General features: G+C 53.4%; 3 protein-coding genes and 1 pseudogene across 6 annotated transcripts in view; 2 read left to right on the forward strand and 2 right to left on the reverse strand.

The window, feature by feature from the left end:
* Positions 1–172: 172 nt before the first annotated feature.
* Positions 173–5,313, reverse strand: ALG3 (ALG3 alpha-1,3- mannosyltransferase). Of its 3 annotated transcripts, none has more exons than XM_045583750.1 (9): positions 5,086–5,312; positions 3,582–3,681; positions 3,337–3,484; positions 3,068–3,228; positions 2,439–2,559; positions 1,811–2,016; positions 1,577–1,648; positions 591–735; positions 173–488 (listed from the first exon to the last, which is right to left on the reverse strand). In XM_045583750.1, exons 1-9 carry the CDS (start codon positions 5,279–5,281, stop codon positions 216–218), a joined length of 1,422 nt encoding a protein of 473 aa, XP_045439706.1. In that variant the 5' UTR covers positions 5,282–5,312; the 3' UTR covers positions 173–215. The 3 variants fall into 3 exon arrangements, with proteins under 3 accessions (XP_045439706.1, XP_036303390.1, XP_036303392.1); XM_036447497.1 differs by having other exon boundaries at positions 251–488; positions 1,577–1,653; XM_036447499.2 differs by lacking the exon at positions 173–488 and having other exon boundaries at positions 622–780; positions 1,555–1,648; positions 5,086–5,313.
* A 664-nt stretch (positions 5,314–5,977) lies between these two features.
* LOC118722596 (endothelin-converting enzyme 2) overlaps positions 5,978–16,450 on the forward strand; it is a 35,868-nt gene continuing 25,395 nt past the window's right edge. The window contains exons 1-3 of one of the 2 annotated variants that reach the window (XM_036444275.2): positions 5,978–6,245; positions 12,169–12,452; positions 12,933–13,406. In XM_036444275.2, coding sequence (XP_036300168.1) covers positions 6,050–6,245; positions 12,169–12,452; positions 12,933–13,220 — 768 coding nt within the window. In that variant the 5' untranslated portion in view covers positions 5,978–6,049 and the 3' untranslated portion in view covers positions 13,221–13,406. Of the gene's footprint in view, positions 6,246–12,168; positions 12,453–12,932; positions 13,407–16,450 lie in introns of those variants that run through there. The other variant, XM_036444276.2, reaches the window with a different exon arrangement.
* On the forward strand, positions 7,023–7,122 carry LOC118725032 (annotated as a pseudogene).
* Positions 13,854–16,237, reverse strand: CAMK2N2 (calcium/calmodulin dependent protein kinase II inhibitor 2). The gene is made up of 2 exons (XM_036444277.2): positions 15,803–16,237; positions 13,854–14,894 (listed from the first exon to the last, which is right to left on the reverse strand). The coding sequence occupies exons 1-2, from the start codon at positions 15,969–15,971 to the stop codon at positions 14,824–14,826; spliced, it is 240 nt and encodes a 79-aa protein (XP_036300170.1). The 5' UTR covers positions 15,972–16,237; the 3' UTR covers positions 13,854–14,823.

The following is a 16,450-nucleotide window of genomic DNA, read 5'->3' on the forward strand; positions in this document are numbered from 1 at the left end:
GGTTCGATTATAATCAGGGGCATGTGCCTTGGTTGCGGGTACATCCCCAGTAGGAGGTGTGCAGGAGGCAGCTGATCGATGTTTCTCTCTCATCGATGTTTCTAGCTCTCTGTCCCTCTCCCTTCCTCTCTGTAAAAAAAAAAAAGAAAAGAAAAAAAAAGTGCCTCTTAAAACTGCCTGAATGAGTTATCTGCCTCATGCATACCCCTCACAGGTTAGTCTAGGCACCTCCATGTAGGCTGCACAGAAGTGGACTTGGTAAGGTTTATTGAGAGGGGCAGAGTCCATCCACGTCCAGGGCCCTGAGAAGGGGGCAGAGGTGATCTCAGTGGGCTTTCTTGCTGTGCTGGGCGCTCCTGGGGAAAGGCTGGGGGCCCAGCCAGAGCTGCAGCAGGATGACAGCATGGCACGCGTGCAGGGCAGCGGAGCTGCAGGACGTGGACGGGTATGTATTCCAGGAGAGCTCGATGAGCCCAAGCACCAGCAACCTGGAGATGAGAAATACGCTCCAGAGTTTGTCCAGTTTCTAGGCCCCTCCACGGTCCCTAACCCTAACCCATACCCCTCCCTCAGGCTGTCCCAGCCAGTACCTGAGCAGGTGTGTGAGCCAGCGTGCAGGCGTGGCCCACAGGAGGTAGGGCAGTGTGTGGAAGTACCAGACGTAGAACTGGTAGTGGAGAGAACGGCTGAAGCAGATGCCAATGAAGTTGGAGGTGAAGAGGGTAGACACTATCTGTATGCAGTGGTCAAGGCCAAGGGCAGGAGCAGAAGGGCCAGGGGCTGGGGCTGGGGCTGGGGCCGGGCAGGGAGGTTCCAAAGCAGAGGGGTAACAATATTTGGATCAGATAGCCCCCTGGCTCTACCATTCCCAGATGCATATCTTTGAAAACCTTTTTTAAAAAAATATATATTTTATTGATTTTTCACAGAGAGGAAGGGAGAGAGATAGAGAGCCAGAAATGTCGATGAGAGAGAAACGTCGACCAGCTGCCTCCTGCACACCCCCCACCGGGGATGTGCTCGCAACCAATGTACATGCCCTTGACTGGAATCGAACCCGGGACCTTTCAGTCCACAGACCGACGCTCTACCACTGAGCCAAATCGGCTTTGGCTGAAAACGTTTCTTAACCTCTCTGGAATGCTCCTCAATCTGAGGTGGAGACAGGGATACCTAGGGCCATAAAGCCTGGTGAGTCCATCACTTCCTAGCTGGGTGATATCGGTGAATTATTTAACCACTTAAAGCCCTAATGTTGCCAGCTATAAATGAGGATAATAAAAATACTTCCTATATCAGGGTCTCCTGTAAGCTTTAAATGTTAGCACAGCACCAGGCAGTGGATGAACGCTCATAACAATGATATTTGAAGTTATGAATAAATATGCTCATATATGTAAATGTTCAGCACAGTGTTTGGTGCGAAGCAGGAGTTCTAAGAACGGGCCCTATAGCTATTACTGGTGCCTCTTTTACCCCCCTCCCCCCAGGTCACCAGCCATCCAGAGCCACCTGACCAGGACCCTGTCTGCACCTGGAGAGGGCAAGACTTACCTTCTCATGACTTAAAGGATATGATTGGGTGTGAGGGGTTGAGGTGGAACCTTCCTTTTGGAGGGATCCTTCAGCAGCGACAGAATACTTTCCCCTGTCCTGGGAAAAGCCATTTAGACATTCATCAAGCTCTCATCCTGGGCCAACCTCTAAAATTCACCTCCATGAGCTCAACATCTCCCCTAAGCAGCCCCTAAGGCCCAGGCCCTTCACTCCTTCCCCTGCATCTGCCCTGGGCACTGCTCCCCGTTCTCACCTGTGCCACCTGCAGAGAACAAAGAGCAGGAGCAGGGCGAGGTGGGTGGCCAGCAGCGCCAGGTGGAAGGCACGATGCAGGAAGAGGCTCTCGGGGAGGAAGCGCCAGTTCACTGTCCAGCGGAAGAGAAACTGGCGGCCAAGGTCAAAGGAGCGGGACAGGTACCCGACGGGGTTCTCCAGCAGGAAGGGCAGCCCCAGCACCACCTGAGATGGATGCAATGTCAGCAGAGCTGCCCAGGCCCACCCCAGCCTCATACCAGTCAGGAGAGTGGGAATCGGTGTGGGTCTCAGAGGTTCCTTAATTCCCGAGGACTCCTGCCCGCCCCCCGCTTCCTCCTCCAGCCCCCCCTTCCTCCTCTAGCCCCCCCCCCCCACCGTCAGAGCCTGGGGCCAAAAAGGAAGCTGAGGAGGCAGGTAATGACAGTGCTTTAATGGGCAGAGCTAGAAAGGCCCTAAGAGACCATCTAGATCAACATCCTTATATTACAGCAACAAACAAACAAAACAGCTCAGAGAGAGAGTGGCTACCCAGTCCAGAATCAATTCCAAAACCCTTGCCTCTTGGCTGTGAAGAAGTCTCAAGGAGGGAAGGGGGCCATCTTTAAAAAGGAGAGAGGCGGGAGTACCTGTAGGACAGCACAGATGCCCAGCTTGGGGAGGGTCCCACGGAGGCCAAATTGTGTGAGGAGAAGGAACAGTAATCCAGGGGCAAAGAGAAGCACGTTCATCTTCACAGAGACTGCCAGGCTAGGGTGCGGAGAAGAGATAAGGGTGGAAATCAGCTCCAGGGCTATGCACCCCCACCCCCACCATCCAGGCAATTCCTCCGCTCCACCACCAAGCTGCAGGATAGCTCGGTGTGCTGGGCAGCGGAGCTGCAGGACGCGGATGGGTATGTGTTCCAGGAGAGCTCCATGAGCCCAGCACCAGCAACCTGGAGACAGGGCCCACACTCAGAGCTGCGGGAGGGAGGGGAAGGTAGCCTGGGAGGAAGCTGGGGATCCGGAATAGATACCTAGTCTCTATGCCCAGACTGAGCAAACAAATATATACTGAATATTAGGAATATGAATGACCGACTCCAATACAACTGTGAATTGTGGGGTGGAGTGGAGCCTTTCTACAGATCCTGGACTCACCTAGTGGGACCTAACTGACCCACATTGTCTGGCCACGCCCTTGCTGCAGAAATGTAGGGGAAAAGTGATGGAAATACAAAAAGTAAGAAAGGGGACTAGAAGGGAGGGATGCTGACCTGAAACAGCAGCAACCCCAGCCCCAGCGCCGGGCCAGGAACAGGTTGATACTGAGGAAAAGCAGCGCCATGGCCACCGGGTCATTGAAGAGCCGCAACACGAAGATGGAGTGGACACGGTAAGAGGCACAGCACATGAAGAAAAAGACGAAGGGAGGCACCTAAGAGGTGGGCACAGAGGGGAAGAAGGTCAGCTCACCAACCCTGAGCCATCACCATACCTCGGCCCTCCCAGGGTGGAGACCCAGGTCCTGGTATTGTGGACTCACCTTGCAGGTCTGGTGGTAGATCAAAAAGACAAGCAGCAAGGTGGCCAGGTAGAGCACGGCAAAGATATGCTGGGCCATGCGGATGTCCGTGCCATGGCCGGTGACATAGTACAGCCCCATAAAGATGTACACGAAGCCGGCTGGGTATCTGAAAGAGGAGGGGGAACGTGAATCTGGGACCAGATACCCCGCCTTATCTCCAGTCAGCCCCTCACATCCTTGCTGAACCTACTCTCCCCACTCACACAAGAGGTCCAGTGTCACCCTGCAGTTGGGTGTAGTCATAGGTGCCGTTGATGACGCCCTCCACCTCAGCCATGTAGGCCTTCCAGTCAATCTCTGTATCTGGAAAAGGAAAGGACGGTGTGGTTACTTCTGAGTCCAAAACTTGTCTGCCCCCAACCCATCCAACCCATCCAAGCACCGAGTTCCAGGTCACCCTCAGGGCTTCTATCACAACCACTTACCTAACTGCCTACATGACATTCTTTGGGTGAACCCAGGCATTTCAAACTGTTTCTAATTGAATTCATAACCTATTCTAAATCTGCTCCCCTTCCTGAGTTCCACTGAATGGCACCATCAACCTCTCTGTTGCCCAAGTCACAAAACTGAAACTTCCTTCTCTCTCATTTCCAACCCCCATTACTATGTCCTGTCTACACATCTCTACTGTCTCATCCTTCTCAACTATTATATAGCAAATTTGGTCCTAACATAATCTCTAGCCTCAATGATGTAACAGTGTCCTTATTAGGCTCCCAGATGTCACGTTCACCTCACCACAATATATTTGCCATCCTGCAATCAGCTCTTCCTATTGTAGAAACCTATCATGTCTCTCTGCTTGAAATCCTTCAACGATTCCCTAAGGCTGTTAAGATAAAGACCAAACTCTGTTACTGTCAGTTTAGAAGAGGAACCTATGAATTATTGAGGGTAAGTGACTAGCTCAAGATCAGCAAGCTAGGAAGAGCAGAACTGAAACTGGAATTCATAGGATCCTAGATTCTTAACCACTAACTTTACTGCTATCTCCTTAACACAGCTTACGGACTCCTTTATAATCTAGTCTCAACTTCTGCAAACTCATTTTAGTACTGGCCTCACTTGAATTCTACGTTCCAGCTCTAAAGAGAGTCAGGCCCAGCGGGCGTGGCTCAGTGTAGAGCACTGACTAGGAACCGGGAGGTCTCAGTGATTCCCGGTGGGGGCAATGCCCGGGTTGTGGTCTCGATCCCCAGTGTTGGATGGGCAGGAGGCAGCAGATCAATGATTCTCTCTCATCATTGGTATTTCTATCTCCCTCTCCCTTTATCTTTGACATTAATTAAAAACTATAATAAAAATAAAAAAAATAAATAAACCCCAGAATTGAACAGATGAGACCCAGCTGGGGAAGTGACATGTACAAAGCCACAGAGACAAGCAGCAGCAGCAGCAGCAGGATATTCACACAGACCCAGGTCTTTGACACCAGGCTGGCGGGCTGTACCTTCAGGGCAGAGGACCAATCTCTAGGGTCCCCCCTTTCGTCATGGGGGAGGGATTATCAGATCGGGTTTGGTTTTCGGTGGAGCAGGCTTGGAACTTGGGGTAAAAGATATGGATCTGCAATTGATGACTAAGTGGACCTGGGGTCTGGGTCTGAGCTCCGAATCTGAGTCCCGGTTTGAGTAGGGCGTTCGAGTCCACCTCCCTCCCGCCTTCTCCGCTCCCTTCCACTCCCCTCCCCCTCGGCGCACTCACATGCCACCCTGTGAATGACCCAGAAGGTGATGCCCACCTCCGCCAGGCAGAGGCAGGCAGCTACCAGCAGCGTGTAACGCGGCTCCAGCAGCAGTAGACGCCGCTCTTGCCAGGCGCGCCGCAACCACTGCTCGCAGAGTCCCGCCACCCGGGGTGGGGGTCCCGCCCGGGCGCGTTTCCTTACGCCCGCGGCCATCTTGTCGGCGCACCGTTCATATGGGCCCGCCACCCTGGAAACCGGACCCTTTGGCACTTAGGTTCCGCTCTGGGCGCCGGTGTCCTAACCGAGTTGCCCGGGTCCTTATTTCCTACACTAAAATGTACTCCTTCTACATCGGTCTCTCCTGATGGACTGCACGTTCCCTACGAGCAGGAATGGTCTTACTCTTCCGTATATCCTTAGCCCTGGGTACCCAGGAGCTCAGATGGATGGAACATTTGCCCAGAAAAACATCACTCCTGGCCGGCCCTCCCCCTCCCCCGTCTCCTCCCCCCTCAAGCCATCCCTCCCGGCCCAGTCTAACACTTCGCCGGTGTTGATCATATCTGTATTCATGTCTGTGTCCACGCCCCCCTCCTGCCACCCCTCAGAGCCTTCCGGGTGCTCAAAAAGGGGAAGAAACGGACCTTTCATTAATATTTCCCATTTAATGTAAGAAGCCGGCTAAATTGAAAATATGAAAAGGGACCGTAATGAACCAGAGTGAGTCTGACACTACGAGTGTGGTTCTCAGATGTGAGAAGTACAGTCGGAAGCTTCAGAGTCTGGACAGCCGGAAGATTCTTCGCTGCGCGCTCAGCCGAGGGCGGAAGTTCCACGTGTTTATGTTGGGCAACCTCAATTGGGGGCGGGGACTCTGAGGCCACGCCCCCAAGGCAGGACCGTCCAACCGGCTTCGCAGGGGAGCCAAGCCCAGCCCTAAAGGTGCCGGCCGCCTGCTCTACAGGCCCCGCGGCGGCAAGCATGGCCTCTCCCGGGGCCCCCGAGCCCCGGCCGGAGTTACCGGAGCACAACTCCGGGTACCGAGAGGTCCAGTACTGGGACCAGCGCTACCGGGACGCGGCCGACTCTGCCCCCTACGAGTGGTTCGGAGACTTCTCCTCTTTCCGGGCCCTCCTAGAGCCGGAGCTGCGGCCCGAGGACCGTATCCTGGTGTTAGGTGGGTAGTCCCGGCGCTGCCCAGCCCAGCCCGGCCCAGGCGGAGCTGACTGGACCGGCTCCGCCTCGGCGCCTCCGTCCGCTGGCCTAGCGTCTGTCCGCCCCTGACTGAGGATGCCCAGGTCAGGGGCCAAGATCCAGTATCTTCAGAATCTGGAGTCAGGGCAAACGGAAGCCCACAGTCAGGTCCCTGTCCCCCCTCTCCAACTCGGCAATCTCTCTGAGCTTGGGCGCGGTAGGTGGCCCGGGGCCCTGTTCCGCGCCCTCGGGAGGCAGCCGCCAGCACTGGAGAGCTCGGAGGATCTAGTAAGTCCCTATGCTGGTTGGCTCTAGGACTTAGGAAGGGTCGTAAACCCGTCCTAAGCTTCGGAGTCGCTTCTAGAAATGGAACTGCGAGCTCCCGTCGGATAAGGCACGTGCAGGCATCCCGAGCACAGTGCATACCGCCTTTCTGTCTGCGCCAATGGGCACCGCGAGCTGTTGTCACCTGGAGGGAGTTGCCACTTTCCAAACTCGAAAACTCGGTGTTATGCCCCGCTGGCAGTGATGAGGACAGCGCCCTCTGAGGTCAGAGGGGATATTGCCACCGAGGTTGGTGAGATTCGAGGAAAAAGTACTACCGGTAGGTTGCAAGATAGGGCTTTGTCCCAGTGCCAGCCTTGGGGAGGGGCGTGTTAGAGAAGTTTGATTGAGCAACGGGATTCCTTCCAATTATTCCTTCCAGTTTTTATTTTGGTATTTGTAAAAGCATTTATATGTTTAAGTGAAATATTTCATGTGCTCGCTTCGGCAGCACTATACTAAAATGGACAATACAGAGATTAGCATGGCCCCTGTGCAAGGATGACTCGAAAATTCGTGAAGCGTTCCATATTAAAAAAAAAGAAAAGAAGTATTTCATATACATGTCATCTGGAATACAGTATATGAAAGTTATAAATGATAAATCTAATATGTATGTGCATACCATACTCAGTTTAAAAAACAATATTCCTAGAACTAAAAGCAAATATAACCTAGTGCTTAAGAACCTGGACCCTGGAGGCAGCTAATTCTGTTGGAATCTGTGCTCATGTAATCTTAGCTGTGGAATAATGGGCAAAATCATGGAATCTTAACCATGTAGTCCTGGAAAAAATACTTAAATTTCTGTGCCTCCATTTCACAGCCTTAAAAATAAAAAGAGATTACTTATTTAGTGGGTTTTTAAGATGATTGAATGAGTATGAAAGATACCCATAACAATGCCTGACAAAATAAAAGGCCCATGTATATTCAAGGTTTTCTGTGTAGTCCTTCCAAACCCCTTAACCTCCCAGAAGTAAAAACTCGAATTTTATACTTTTAAGCCATTACATTTATGTATAGATTTACCATAGATCTGATTTTTTTTTTAAGCTTTAGTGTGCATCTAAATCATCTGGAAAGCTGGACCCCCTCCAGGGTCAGTCTAAGGTGGGTCCTAGGAGTCTGTAGTTTCAGCAAGCCCACAGCGGATTCTCATGCTGAGAATAACACTGCCTTACGATCTCCTATACTGGAAGGGGAGAAAAATATTCTTTTCTGGAGAGGGGAGAAAAGTCTAAAAATAAAAAAGGAAAACTTTCCAGGCATTATTCCCAAGATGTAAAGAGAGGACCCAGTCAGACCTGCGTGGCTCAGTGGTTGAGCATCAACCTATGAACGAGGAAGTCACAGTTTCATTCTTGGTCAGGGCACGTGCCAAGGTTTTGGGCTCAACCCCCAGGGGGCATGCAGAAGCCAGCTGATCACTGATGATTCTCATCATTGATCTCTCTCTCTCTCTCTCTCTCTCTCCCTCTCTGAAAACAATAAAAATATACTTGAAGAATAAATAAATAAAAAGAGGACCCACAACTTGGGGAGTACCTATGTTAAATTCTACTTTAACAAACAAGCTGAGCACCTGGTAGGTGCTAGGGAATGTGCTGGGTGGGCCCTTTCTAACCTAATATTTATGACAACCCTGAGAAGTGAGTAATAAGTATTACTAGACTTACTGTAAATCAGGGGTCAGTACTGTTTCTGAAAATGGCCAAATAGTAAATATTTGGGCTTTGTGGGCTATACAGTTTCTCTGACATCTAGTCAGCACTGATGTTTAGTAGAAAAGCAGCCACAGACAGTACATAAGTGAATGAGAATAGCTGTATTCCAAGAAAATTTTATTTACCAAAACAGGTGGCAAACTGAGTTTGGTATTCCCTGCTGCAGATCATTGTCTCAGGTTGGGTCCAGAAAGAAATCCTAAGATTACGATTCATCTCCTAGTTCTTTGTTAGGGATGTGCTCCCGAAGCAATCAGCCAGAGAGTGAGTGAATAGGGAAGGAAAGAGACCAAGCAGGGCCGAAACTGGTTTGGCTTGGGGACTGAAGGGTCCTGGGTTCGATTCCGGTCAAGGGCATGTACCTTGGTTGCGGGCATATCCCCAGTAGGGGGTGTGCAAGAGGCAGCTGATCGATGACTCTCTCTCATCGATGTTTTTAACTATATCTCCCTTCCTCTGTGTAAAAAATCAATAAAATATATTTTAAAAAAAAAGAGAGAGAGAGAGAGACCAAGCAGGATTGTGATCACAGGTAAAAGTTTCCCTGAGGGCAGTTTCAGCCTGAAGAGTCACAGATGCAAACTGTCAGAATCAAGCATACACCAAAACCTAGAGGTACTTCAGGCGGATCTGATCAGAGCACTGACAATGTCCACAGTTGTCACGTAGCAAGTAGATGGTGAAGTAAGGGTGCCATCTGACTCCAGAGCTTCTGCTGCTGCACCATGCATATGGGCATAGAGAGACATCTAGAACTCAGTTACAACTGATAAAATGACTAAAGATGGAATGTCACAACTGAAGGTGAGTGGACCTTCTGAAAACGGGGAACAGTTTTGCCTAGTGGCTTAAGAGCTCTGATTCTGGCGTGAAACAGGCCTAGATCCAAATTCTACCCTGTTTCCCCGAAAATAAGACAGTGTCTTATATTAATTTTTTCTCCCAGAGTTGCACTAGGTCTTATTTTCAGGGGATGTCTTATCTTTCCATGCGCTAGGTCTTATTTTCGGGGAAACACGGTAACTACCACTGGACGATGTGACCGTGGGAAGTTTCTTACATACTTTGGGCAGCCTCAGTTTTCCCATCTAGAAAATGGTAATGATAATAACAGTTATCTTCTCTGTGAAGGTAGTATGAAGATAAACTGAGATAATGCTTAGAAATGCTTAGCATAGGGCCCAGTGTTCAATGACTACTAGCCATCATCATCATTATTAAAAGTGGGGGTTAGAGGAACAGTTTACCACAAACACTGAGGACTTGTGTATCTGGTCCCTATGGCTAGAATATCCTCGTACAGATGAATGCATATGGCTGTCCTAGCTTTGCCATCGTTATACATCTCTGATTCTACATGTTCCGTAGGAACATATCATAATTTCGCTTCAATTTGTATTTTCTATATATAGAGAAGGGACTGACCAGGGGATTGACTGTCAAGTCCCCATGGTGGCTATTTTTCTTGTTATAAATTAGTGAATTGGCATTCTGGCTTACCCCTCATTCTTCTGGTGCTGGGATAGCGTCCACATAGCTCTGGACTCCTATGTATGGGTTCGTGGAGCTGCCTCAGTTTTCCAGGGACCTTCCCAAACCCCATCTTAGTTGCCAGCTCCAAATCACTGGGGCAGCAGGATCAGAAATCACTGCTTTGTAAGCATGACTGGTCCTGTGGTCAGATTTTGTTCTTTCTTAATCTTTAGTGAAGTTCTCTTGGGATATACCATTCCTTTACGGAGGGGAATAAAGTAAGGATATTTGCCAGCTCCTGTGGCTCTGGTTGAGTGTCAACCAAGGAACCCAGAGGTTACTGGTTCAATTCCCAATCAGGGCTCATGCCAGGGTTGTGGGCTCAGTCCCCAGTAGGGTGCATGCAGGAGGCAGCAGATCAGTGTTTCTCACATTGATGCTTCTCTCTCTCCCTTTCCCTTCCTCTCTCTGTAAAATACAAAAAACAAAAACATTTAAAAGAAAAAGGGAGAGGGATATTTGGGTTTGTCTGTAGTTGGGCAGAGCTCTGTAGGCATGAGGTCAAGTGTAGGGTGGTAAAGGGTTTGTGGGTCAGAGAACCCAGTGGGGTAACAGCCTGAACTGAGTTAGGGTCTTTTGTTCAGTCACTCTCACCTCCCATCCCATATTGTGTATCTACTAGAGCTTGCTGTAAGGAAGCACACATTTTTTTTTCCAGGTGAGATAGTAGTCTGCTTGAGCCTGGGGCCTGAGAAAGAACACAGGAAAGGTCAGCTGAGGACCAGTTAGCATCCTCTGGTTGTCTGATCTGGTACCAAGCCCTGCTAGATTAGGGCTATCCCCACAGCTGATCCTGTGATCCTCTTAGAGACAAATGGGGATTAAAGGTAATCTAATCCCAAGAGCTGGGCATCCCCATGTGGGGCCAACAAGAGCTGTCATCCAGCCCTGGTCTCAAGCTGAGACTGACCACAAGAGGGCCTAGAAGAAGCCAACAGATCTTTGAAGAAAATCCATGGGTCCACATCCATGCTTCTAACCTCCACCTGTTCTTTTACGGACCTAGTCCTCTTTGGGACTGCTTTTCAGGCACTTCCCACCAGTATTACGATTCTTCAAGACTGATTGGTTGTCAGCTTCCCTGCAACCCTTGCCCAACTTCCTGATGTAAGGACAGGGATCATCTTTTTTTTTTTTTTTTTTAATAATATATTTTATTGATTTTTTACAGAGAAGAAGAGAGGGGGATAGTTAGAAACATCGATGAGGGAGAATCATCGATCAGCTGCCCCCTGCACACCCCCTACTGGGGATGTGCCTGCAACCAATGTACATGCCCTTGACTGGAATGGAACCCGGGACCTTTCAGTCCGCAGGCCGACGCTCTATCTACTGAGCCAAACGAGTTTCAGCAACAGGGATCATCTTATGTGCTCCCACAGCCTGTCCCTATTGAAACACTCATCACATTACGTGGCAATTGCCTGATTACACATCTGTTCCTCCCACCAAAGCATGAGCTCCTTAAGGTCAGGGACTCTTACTCAGCAGAATACAATATGTAAGGAATTATAAGGGATCAGCTCCACTGTGTCCCCACCTGGTTTCCCCTTCACTTGTTAATAAAATAGGAAAATGATCCCTAACTTGAAGTTTTCCCAGAGGTTCTCTGGGAGGTCCAGTATTAGGGTAATATTAATATTCTAATGATAATACTATGAACCTAATGATGCCAATATTGTCTTATTCTGAGTCTGAGAAAATAGGCTCAGAATTGAGTGAATTGCCAAGGCAGTGTGACAAGGAGTATCAGAACCCAGATCTTTGAACTCCTACGTTCAGAGCTTCTTCATCTGTTTTAGTTCTTAAAATTCAGTGCAGCTTCTCCTGCAGGCAGGGTAGGTCTTGTTATCTTCCTTTTTCTAAATAGGAAACCCAAGTTCCTAATTCACACATCTAGGAATGATAGAGCCAGGATATGTGCCCACGTCTGCCTGACTCCGAGCCTCATGCTCTTTTCTGTACGGTGCTGCTGCTTTCTCAGCACAGGAGGGTTTGGGCTGTTGGAAAATGGGCCAAGAGTGGATGGATAATTGGGGAGGAGAATCAAAGCTAACTTATCTTACTCAGCAGGTGTGGCTTACTCAGCAGGTTGAGTGTCAACCTATGAACCAGGAGGTCATGGTTCTGTCCCTGGTTGGGGCACATGCCCGGGTTGTAGGCTCGATGCTCTGTGTAGGACATGCAAGAGGCAGCCAATCAATGATTCTCATTGATGTTTCTCTCTCTCCCTCTCCTTTCCTCTCTGAAATCAAGAATAATATATGTGGAAAAAAATAAAAGATAACCTAGCTTTTTTGCTACCCACCTTTTCCCACTCAGGATGTGGAAACAGTGCCCTGAGCTACCAGCTATACCTTGGGGGCTTCCCTGATGTGACCAGTGTGGATTACTCATCAGTAGTGGTGGACGCCATGCGGGCTCGCTATGCTCATGTGCCCACGCTGCGCTGGGAGACCATGGACGTACGAGCACTGGGCTTTCCCAGTGGTTCCTTCGATGTGGTGCTCGAGAAGGGCACACTGGATGCCCTGTTGGCTGGAGAACGGGATCCCTGGACCGTGTCCTCTGAAGGTGTCCACACCGTGGACCAGGTGCTGAGTGAGGTGAGGGAGCAACAAGAGAGGAGGGCAGACCAAGAGGTGGAGCTGAGGGGTTGAAGTTTCAGGAGATTGGATGGACTTAGAAGCCAGAGGAGGCATTTTATGTCTGTGGTTACCTGAATGAAGGGGAGAGCTACGCTGGTCAAATTATAGGAGGCTGGAGTGGCCAGGTTCACAGAGCTGATGGTTGGCTACTGGGATGCCGTAGGGATGGCATAGTAGCCAGGTTCCAGATAGGTAATAGATCGGGAGGGTGGGCAATTGGCAGGAAAGCAGTGTCCCCTGGCTTGACATCACGCCCATGCTCCTACCTGTCTAGAATATAGCCCTACCCCATGGAATGACCAGGGACACAGAAGGAGGCTCAATTTGCCATGGAGAGCTGGATGCAGCGTAGTATCTGGGAGGTCAACTGGGACGATACTGACCTTTGAGAACCTGAAGATGGACTCCTCACCAATGGCTTCTCTGTTTGCCTTGCAGGTGAGCAGAGTGCTGGTCCCTGGAGGCCGGTTCATCTCGCTGACCTCTGCAGCCCCCCATTTTCGGACTAGACACTATGCCCAATCCCGTTATGGCTGGTCCCTAAGGCATGCAACCTATGGCAATGGTTTCCACTTCCATCTCTACGTCATGCACAAGGGCAAAGAGCTTAGCGTGGCCCAGCTGGCTCTTGGGACCCAGATCTTCTCATCCCCCAAACCTCCCACCTCACCCTGCTTTCTCCAGGACTCAGATCACGAGGACTTCCTTAGTGCCATTGAGCTGTGAGGCCAGAAGTATGGTCCTTGGGTCCCCCTTACCTTTCTGCCCTGGACTCCTCAAGTTGTAATTCCTGACTCAGGGCTTAGGGTTGGGTCCAAGGTGCGCACATCCCAGGGGCCTGAGGCCTAAGATAGAGCTGATGAAAGCAACCCCACATGAAACAATATAGCCCAGGCTAAGTTACATCTCAAATCACAGGTTTCTGGCTTCCTTCTTGGGTTTCTCAGATCTCTCCTGGGCTCCCCAACTTCCTCTCCCACCATGTTGAATCCACCACAGCCCCTCTGCTTGCCAGCCAGACTCAGAGACCTGCATCCCTGGGGCCTGTTGTTGCCTCCCCACCCCCTTCAACCTGGACTTACCCATAGGAGGCTGCAGACTTTGCATCTAGATTGCTTTACAATTCTGACCCTAACTCCAGCCCCATCTCTGATGACCTGTGCTGTTCTGGTTGTATATTTACCCAAGAATACTACATTGTAATGAAGTTCTCAGGCCAGGCTGCCTGCTGTGTTTACTTGGCAACTCTTCCTTGCCAGCAACATGCACCAGAGATTCTCAAATACCCATTCCCCTTCCCAAAAGGGACTAGAGCCATTTTTGCCTGACCCCTGAGCAAACGGAAGCAAAAGCCACACACACACGGAGGTCTGTGTTTATTCACACACTCCTGGTACAGTGAGGATGGAGGAACATTTACAAAGGACACCCCTGGGTTGAGAACATCTCTAGGGCCACAGGTGTCATCCAAGGGTGCAGATCAATCCCCATTTGGGTTCCCAGGGGCAGGGGGGCAGGGTTCCAAGGTAAAATCAGACCTGGGCCCTTGGAAGGTGATACCTGGAGGGGAGGGGTCTGCCAGAGAGCCGCCTGGGGTCAGGCCTGGACAGACTGGCCACGCGTTGGTTACCATGTTGGGGCTTGTCCATTCCCACCCTCAGCACTCGTCCTATCTGCCAGGCGCAGAAGAGTAAGGACGAGACGGAGGGGGGAGGGCACTAATGAGGGGAGCCAGTAAACAAAGAGTCGGATATAAAAATACAAATGTGCTGAGGAAGTCCCTTAGAAAGAGGCCGAGGCTGGGGTCACGCCTGACAGGGGTGAGGGTGAGGAGCGGCCTGGAGGGCTGGGCTCAGGTGGGTGGGAAGCTCATGCAAATGCGCAGCCAAACATCCCTGGCCGCGCGCCGTCCGACGCGGCTGGCAGCCAGGTCTGCAGACCGAGCCGGCCGGAGAGGGGCGGGGCTGGGGAGCCGTGCGGGAGGGGGCGGGCCGGGGGCTGCGGGCCGCGGGGCTCTGTACGTTCTGGTTGGTGTGCGGGATGGGGCTGCGGCCCGCGGTTCTAAAGTGCATGAGCGCGGCGGTGGGCTCCGGGCGGGTCTGCGCCGCCGCTGTGGCCGCCGCCGCCGCGGTGGTGCTGAAGCGGACAGCTCCGAGGTGCCCGGCGGCGGCGGCGGCGGCGACTCCGGCCCGGAGGCGGCGCGGCCCCGCAGCCCCCGCCCGCGGGCGCCTGGGCCCGGGCGGGGGTCGCCGGCAGCTGCATCGCCTGCCCGCGCTCCCGGCCGCTGCTGCGAGGCTGGGCCCGGAGCCCGCCGCCCGAGCCGGCGCGTCTACACTCCGGACGGCGGCTTCTCCCCCATCCCCTTCAGCACGTCGTCTATCCGGTCATCCTCGATCACCACTGCACAGGGAGGGGGAGAGCGCGTCAGCCGCGCGGCCCGGGGGGCGGCGGCCGGAGCGGACCCGCGTCCTCGGGCCCCGCGCAGAAGCTGCCCGGAGCCCAGCAGCGCCCCTCGATCCCCATGCCACAGTGCCCCCCACCCCCCAACTCTCCTGCTGCAGACTCACCCCACCACCTACCCAGCTCCCACAGACCCCTCCTCTCCCCGCGGAGGAACGCCCCCCTCGTTATAAGGCTCCGGCCCTCCAACCTCCAGGGCAAACCCTCCCGCCACCTGAGCTCCCTGCCATCCGAGCTGGTCTGAGAGACCTTTTTGCTCGTGGGATCCCCTTCGCCAACCCTCCCTGCAACGGAACCCCCTCCTCAAACGGAATCTCCAGCTAGTCTAAGCCTCTCCCCAACCTAACTCTCCTGCCATTTGAACCCCTCTTCCGTTCCTGGCACCAAAACAAAGCCCCCTCCCCATGCAAAGCACCAGGATGTCCGATTTCCTGTCTTCTCCCCCCCCCCCCCGCCCCCCATGCTCTGCAATCGGACATCCCTCCACACCCGAAGGTTCTTTCGTAGCATCCACGGACTCAGCGTTTGATGCAGAAGAAGCGGCCCGTCTCCCCATGTTCCCCACTTGCAGGTAACCCCAAATGCCCCCGGCCGGTCCCTCCCCCTCGCCCGGGTACCAAGGCTCTCCTTCCAGAGGTGTTGAGCTTCGAATCCAGGGCATTGCATTCCCGAGAGAGGGAAAGAGAGGGGGACAGCACTGCAACGGGGACCCCCCACCCCACCCCAATCGCAGCCTGCGAGCGGCGGGCTGCGCTGGTCTGCGGCAGGAGCTGCGGGAGCCCGGCGGGGAGCGGCCTGCGGGAGGCGCCCGCCCGGCGGGGGGTTTCTGGGTCAGGCCGGCCGCCTACCTCTCTTGGCTCGGCCGATCTGGCCCAGCTTGGGGGGTCGCTTGGCTTGATTGCCCGCGAAGAAGGAGTTGGTGTCCTGGAGGCGGCAGCTGAAGGAGAGGTCGGAGCCCTCGGGGTCGGCGCCGAAGCGGCCCATCTTGTCCTCGCTGTAGGGCAGGATCTCGGACATGGCGGGCGCGGGGCGGGCGCGGGACTGCGGCGGGGCGCGGACGGCGGGCTGGCTGCCGGGCCGGCCCTAGCTCAGCGGGGGAGCCGGCGGAAGGATGAAGTCATGCAGCATCCGGGGCTGCGGAGGGAGCCAGCGGGGCCTCCTCCCCCGCGCCTCCGCCTCCGGGCCGCTGGGCAGGCGGCGGCGGCGGCGGCGGCGGGGACCGGCGGGGGCGGCGCGGGGGCGGGGATGGCGGCGGCGGCGGCGGCGGCGGCGGGAGCGGAATGACGATGAGCGCCCGATGCCGCAGAGCGCGGCGGGCTGGGCGGGGGGAGGCGGGGCGGGCAGCGGCGGCGGGGAGGGCGGGGCGGGGGCCGGGAGAGAGCGCCGGTCTCTCCCGGGAGGGGAGGGCGGGGACGGAGGGCGGTGGGAGGGTCTTGCCGGAGGCGGGAGCGGCGGCTGGTGAATGACTCCGGCGCGGGCACAGCACCTGCCCGGGA

The sequence above is a fragment of the Pipistrellus kuhlii genome, unplaced genomic scaffold (assembly GCF_014108245.1).
Source record: "Pipistrellus kuhlii isolate mPipKuh1 unplaced genomic scaffold, mPipKuh1.p scaffold_m20_p_2, whole genome shotgun sequence".
NCBI classification, from domain to species: domain Eukaryota; kingdom Metazoa; phylum Chordata; class Mammalia; order Chiroptera; family Vespertilionidae; genus Pipistrellus; species Pipistrellus kuhlii.

Excerpts from the sequence above, each read along its gene's own strand:
- ALG3 (XM_045583750.1), bottom strand. The coding sequence starts at position 5,281 with ATGGCCGCGGGCGTAAGGAAACGCGCCCGGGCGGGACCCCCACCCCGG. Across the intron at positions 3,682-5,085 it reads GGTCATTCACAGGGTGGCAT|ATACAGAGATTGACTGGAAG; the intron begins GTGAGTGCGCCG and ends TTCCTTTTCCAG. Across the intron at positions 736-1,576 it reads TCAACCCCTCACACCCAATC|AGATAGTGTCTACCCTCTTC; the intron begins ATATCCTTTAAG and ends ACCACTGCATAC.
- CAMK2N2 (XM_036444277.2), bottom strand. The coding sequence starts at position 15,971 with ATGTCCGAGATCCTGCCCTACAGCGAGGACAAGATGGGCCGCTTCGGC. Across the intron at positions 14,895-15,802 it reads GATCGGCCGAGCCAAGAGAG|TGGTGATCGAGGATGACCGG; the intron begins GTAGGCGGCCGG and ends CTCCCTGTGCAG.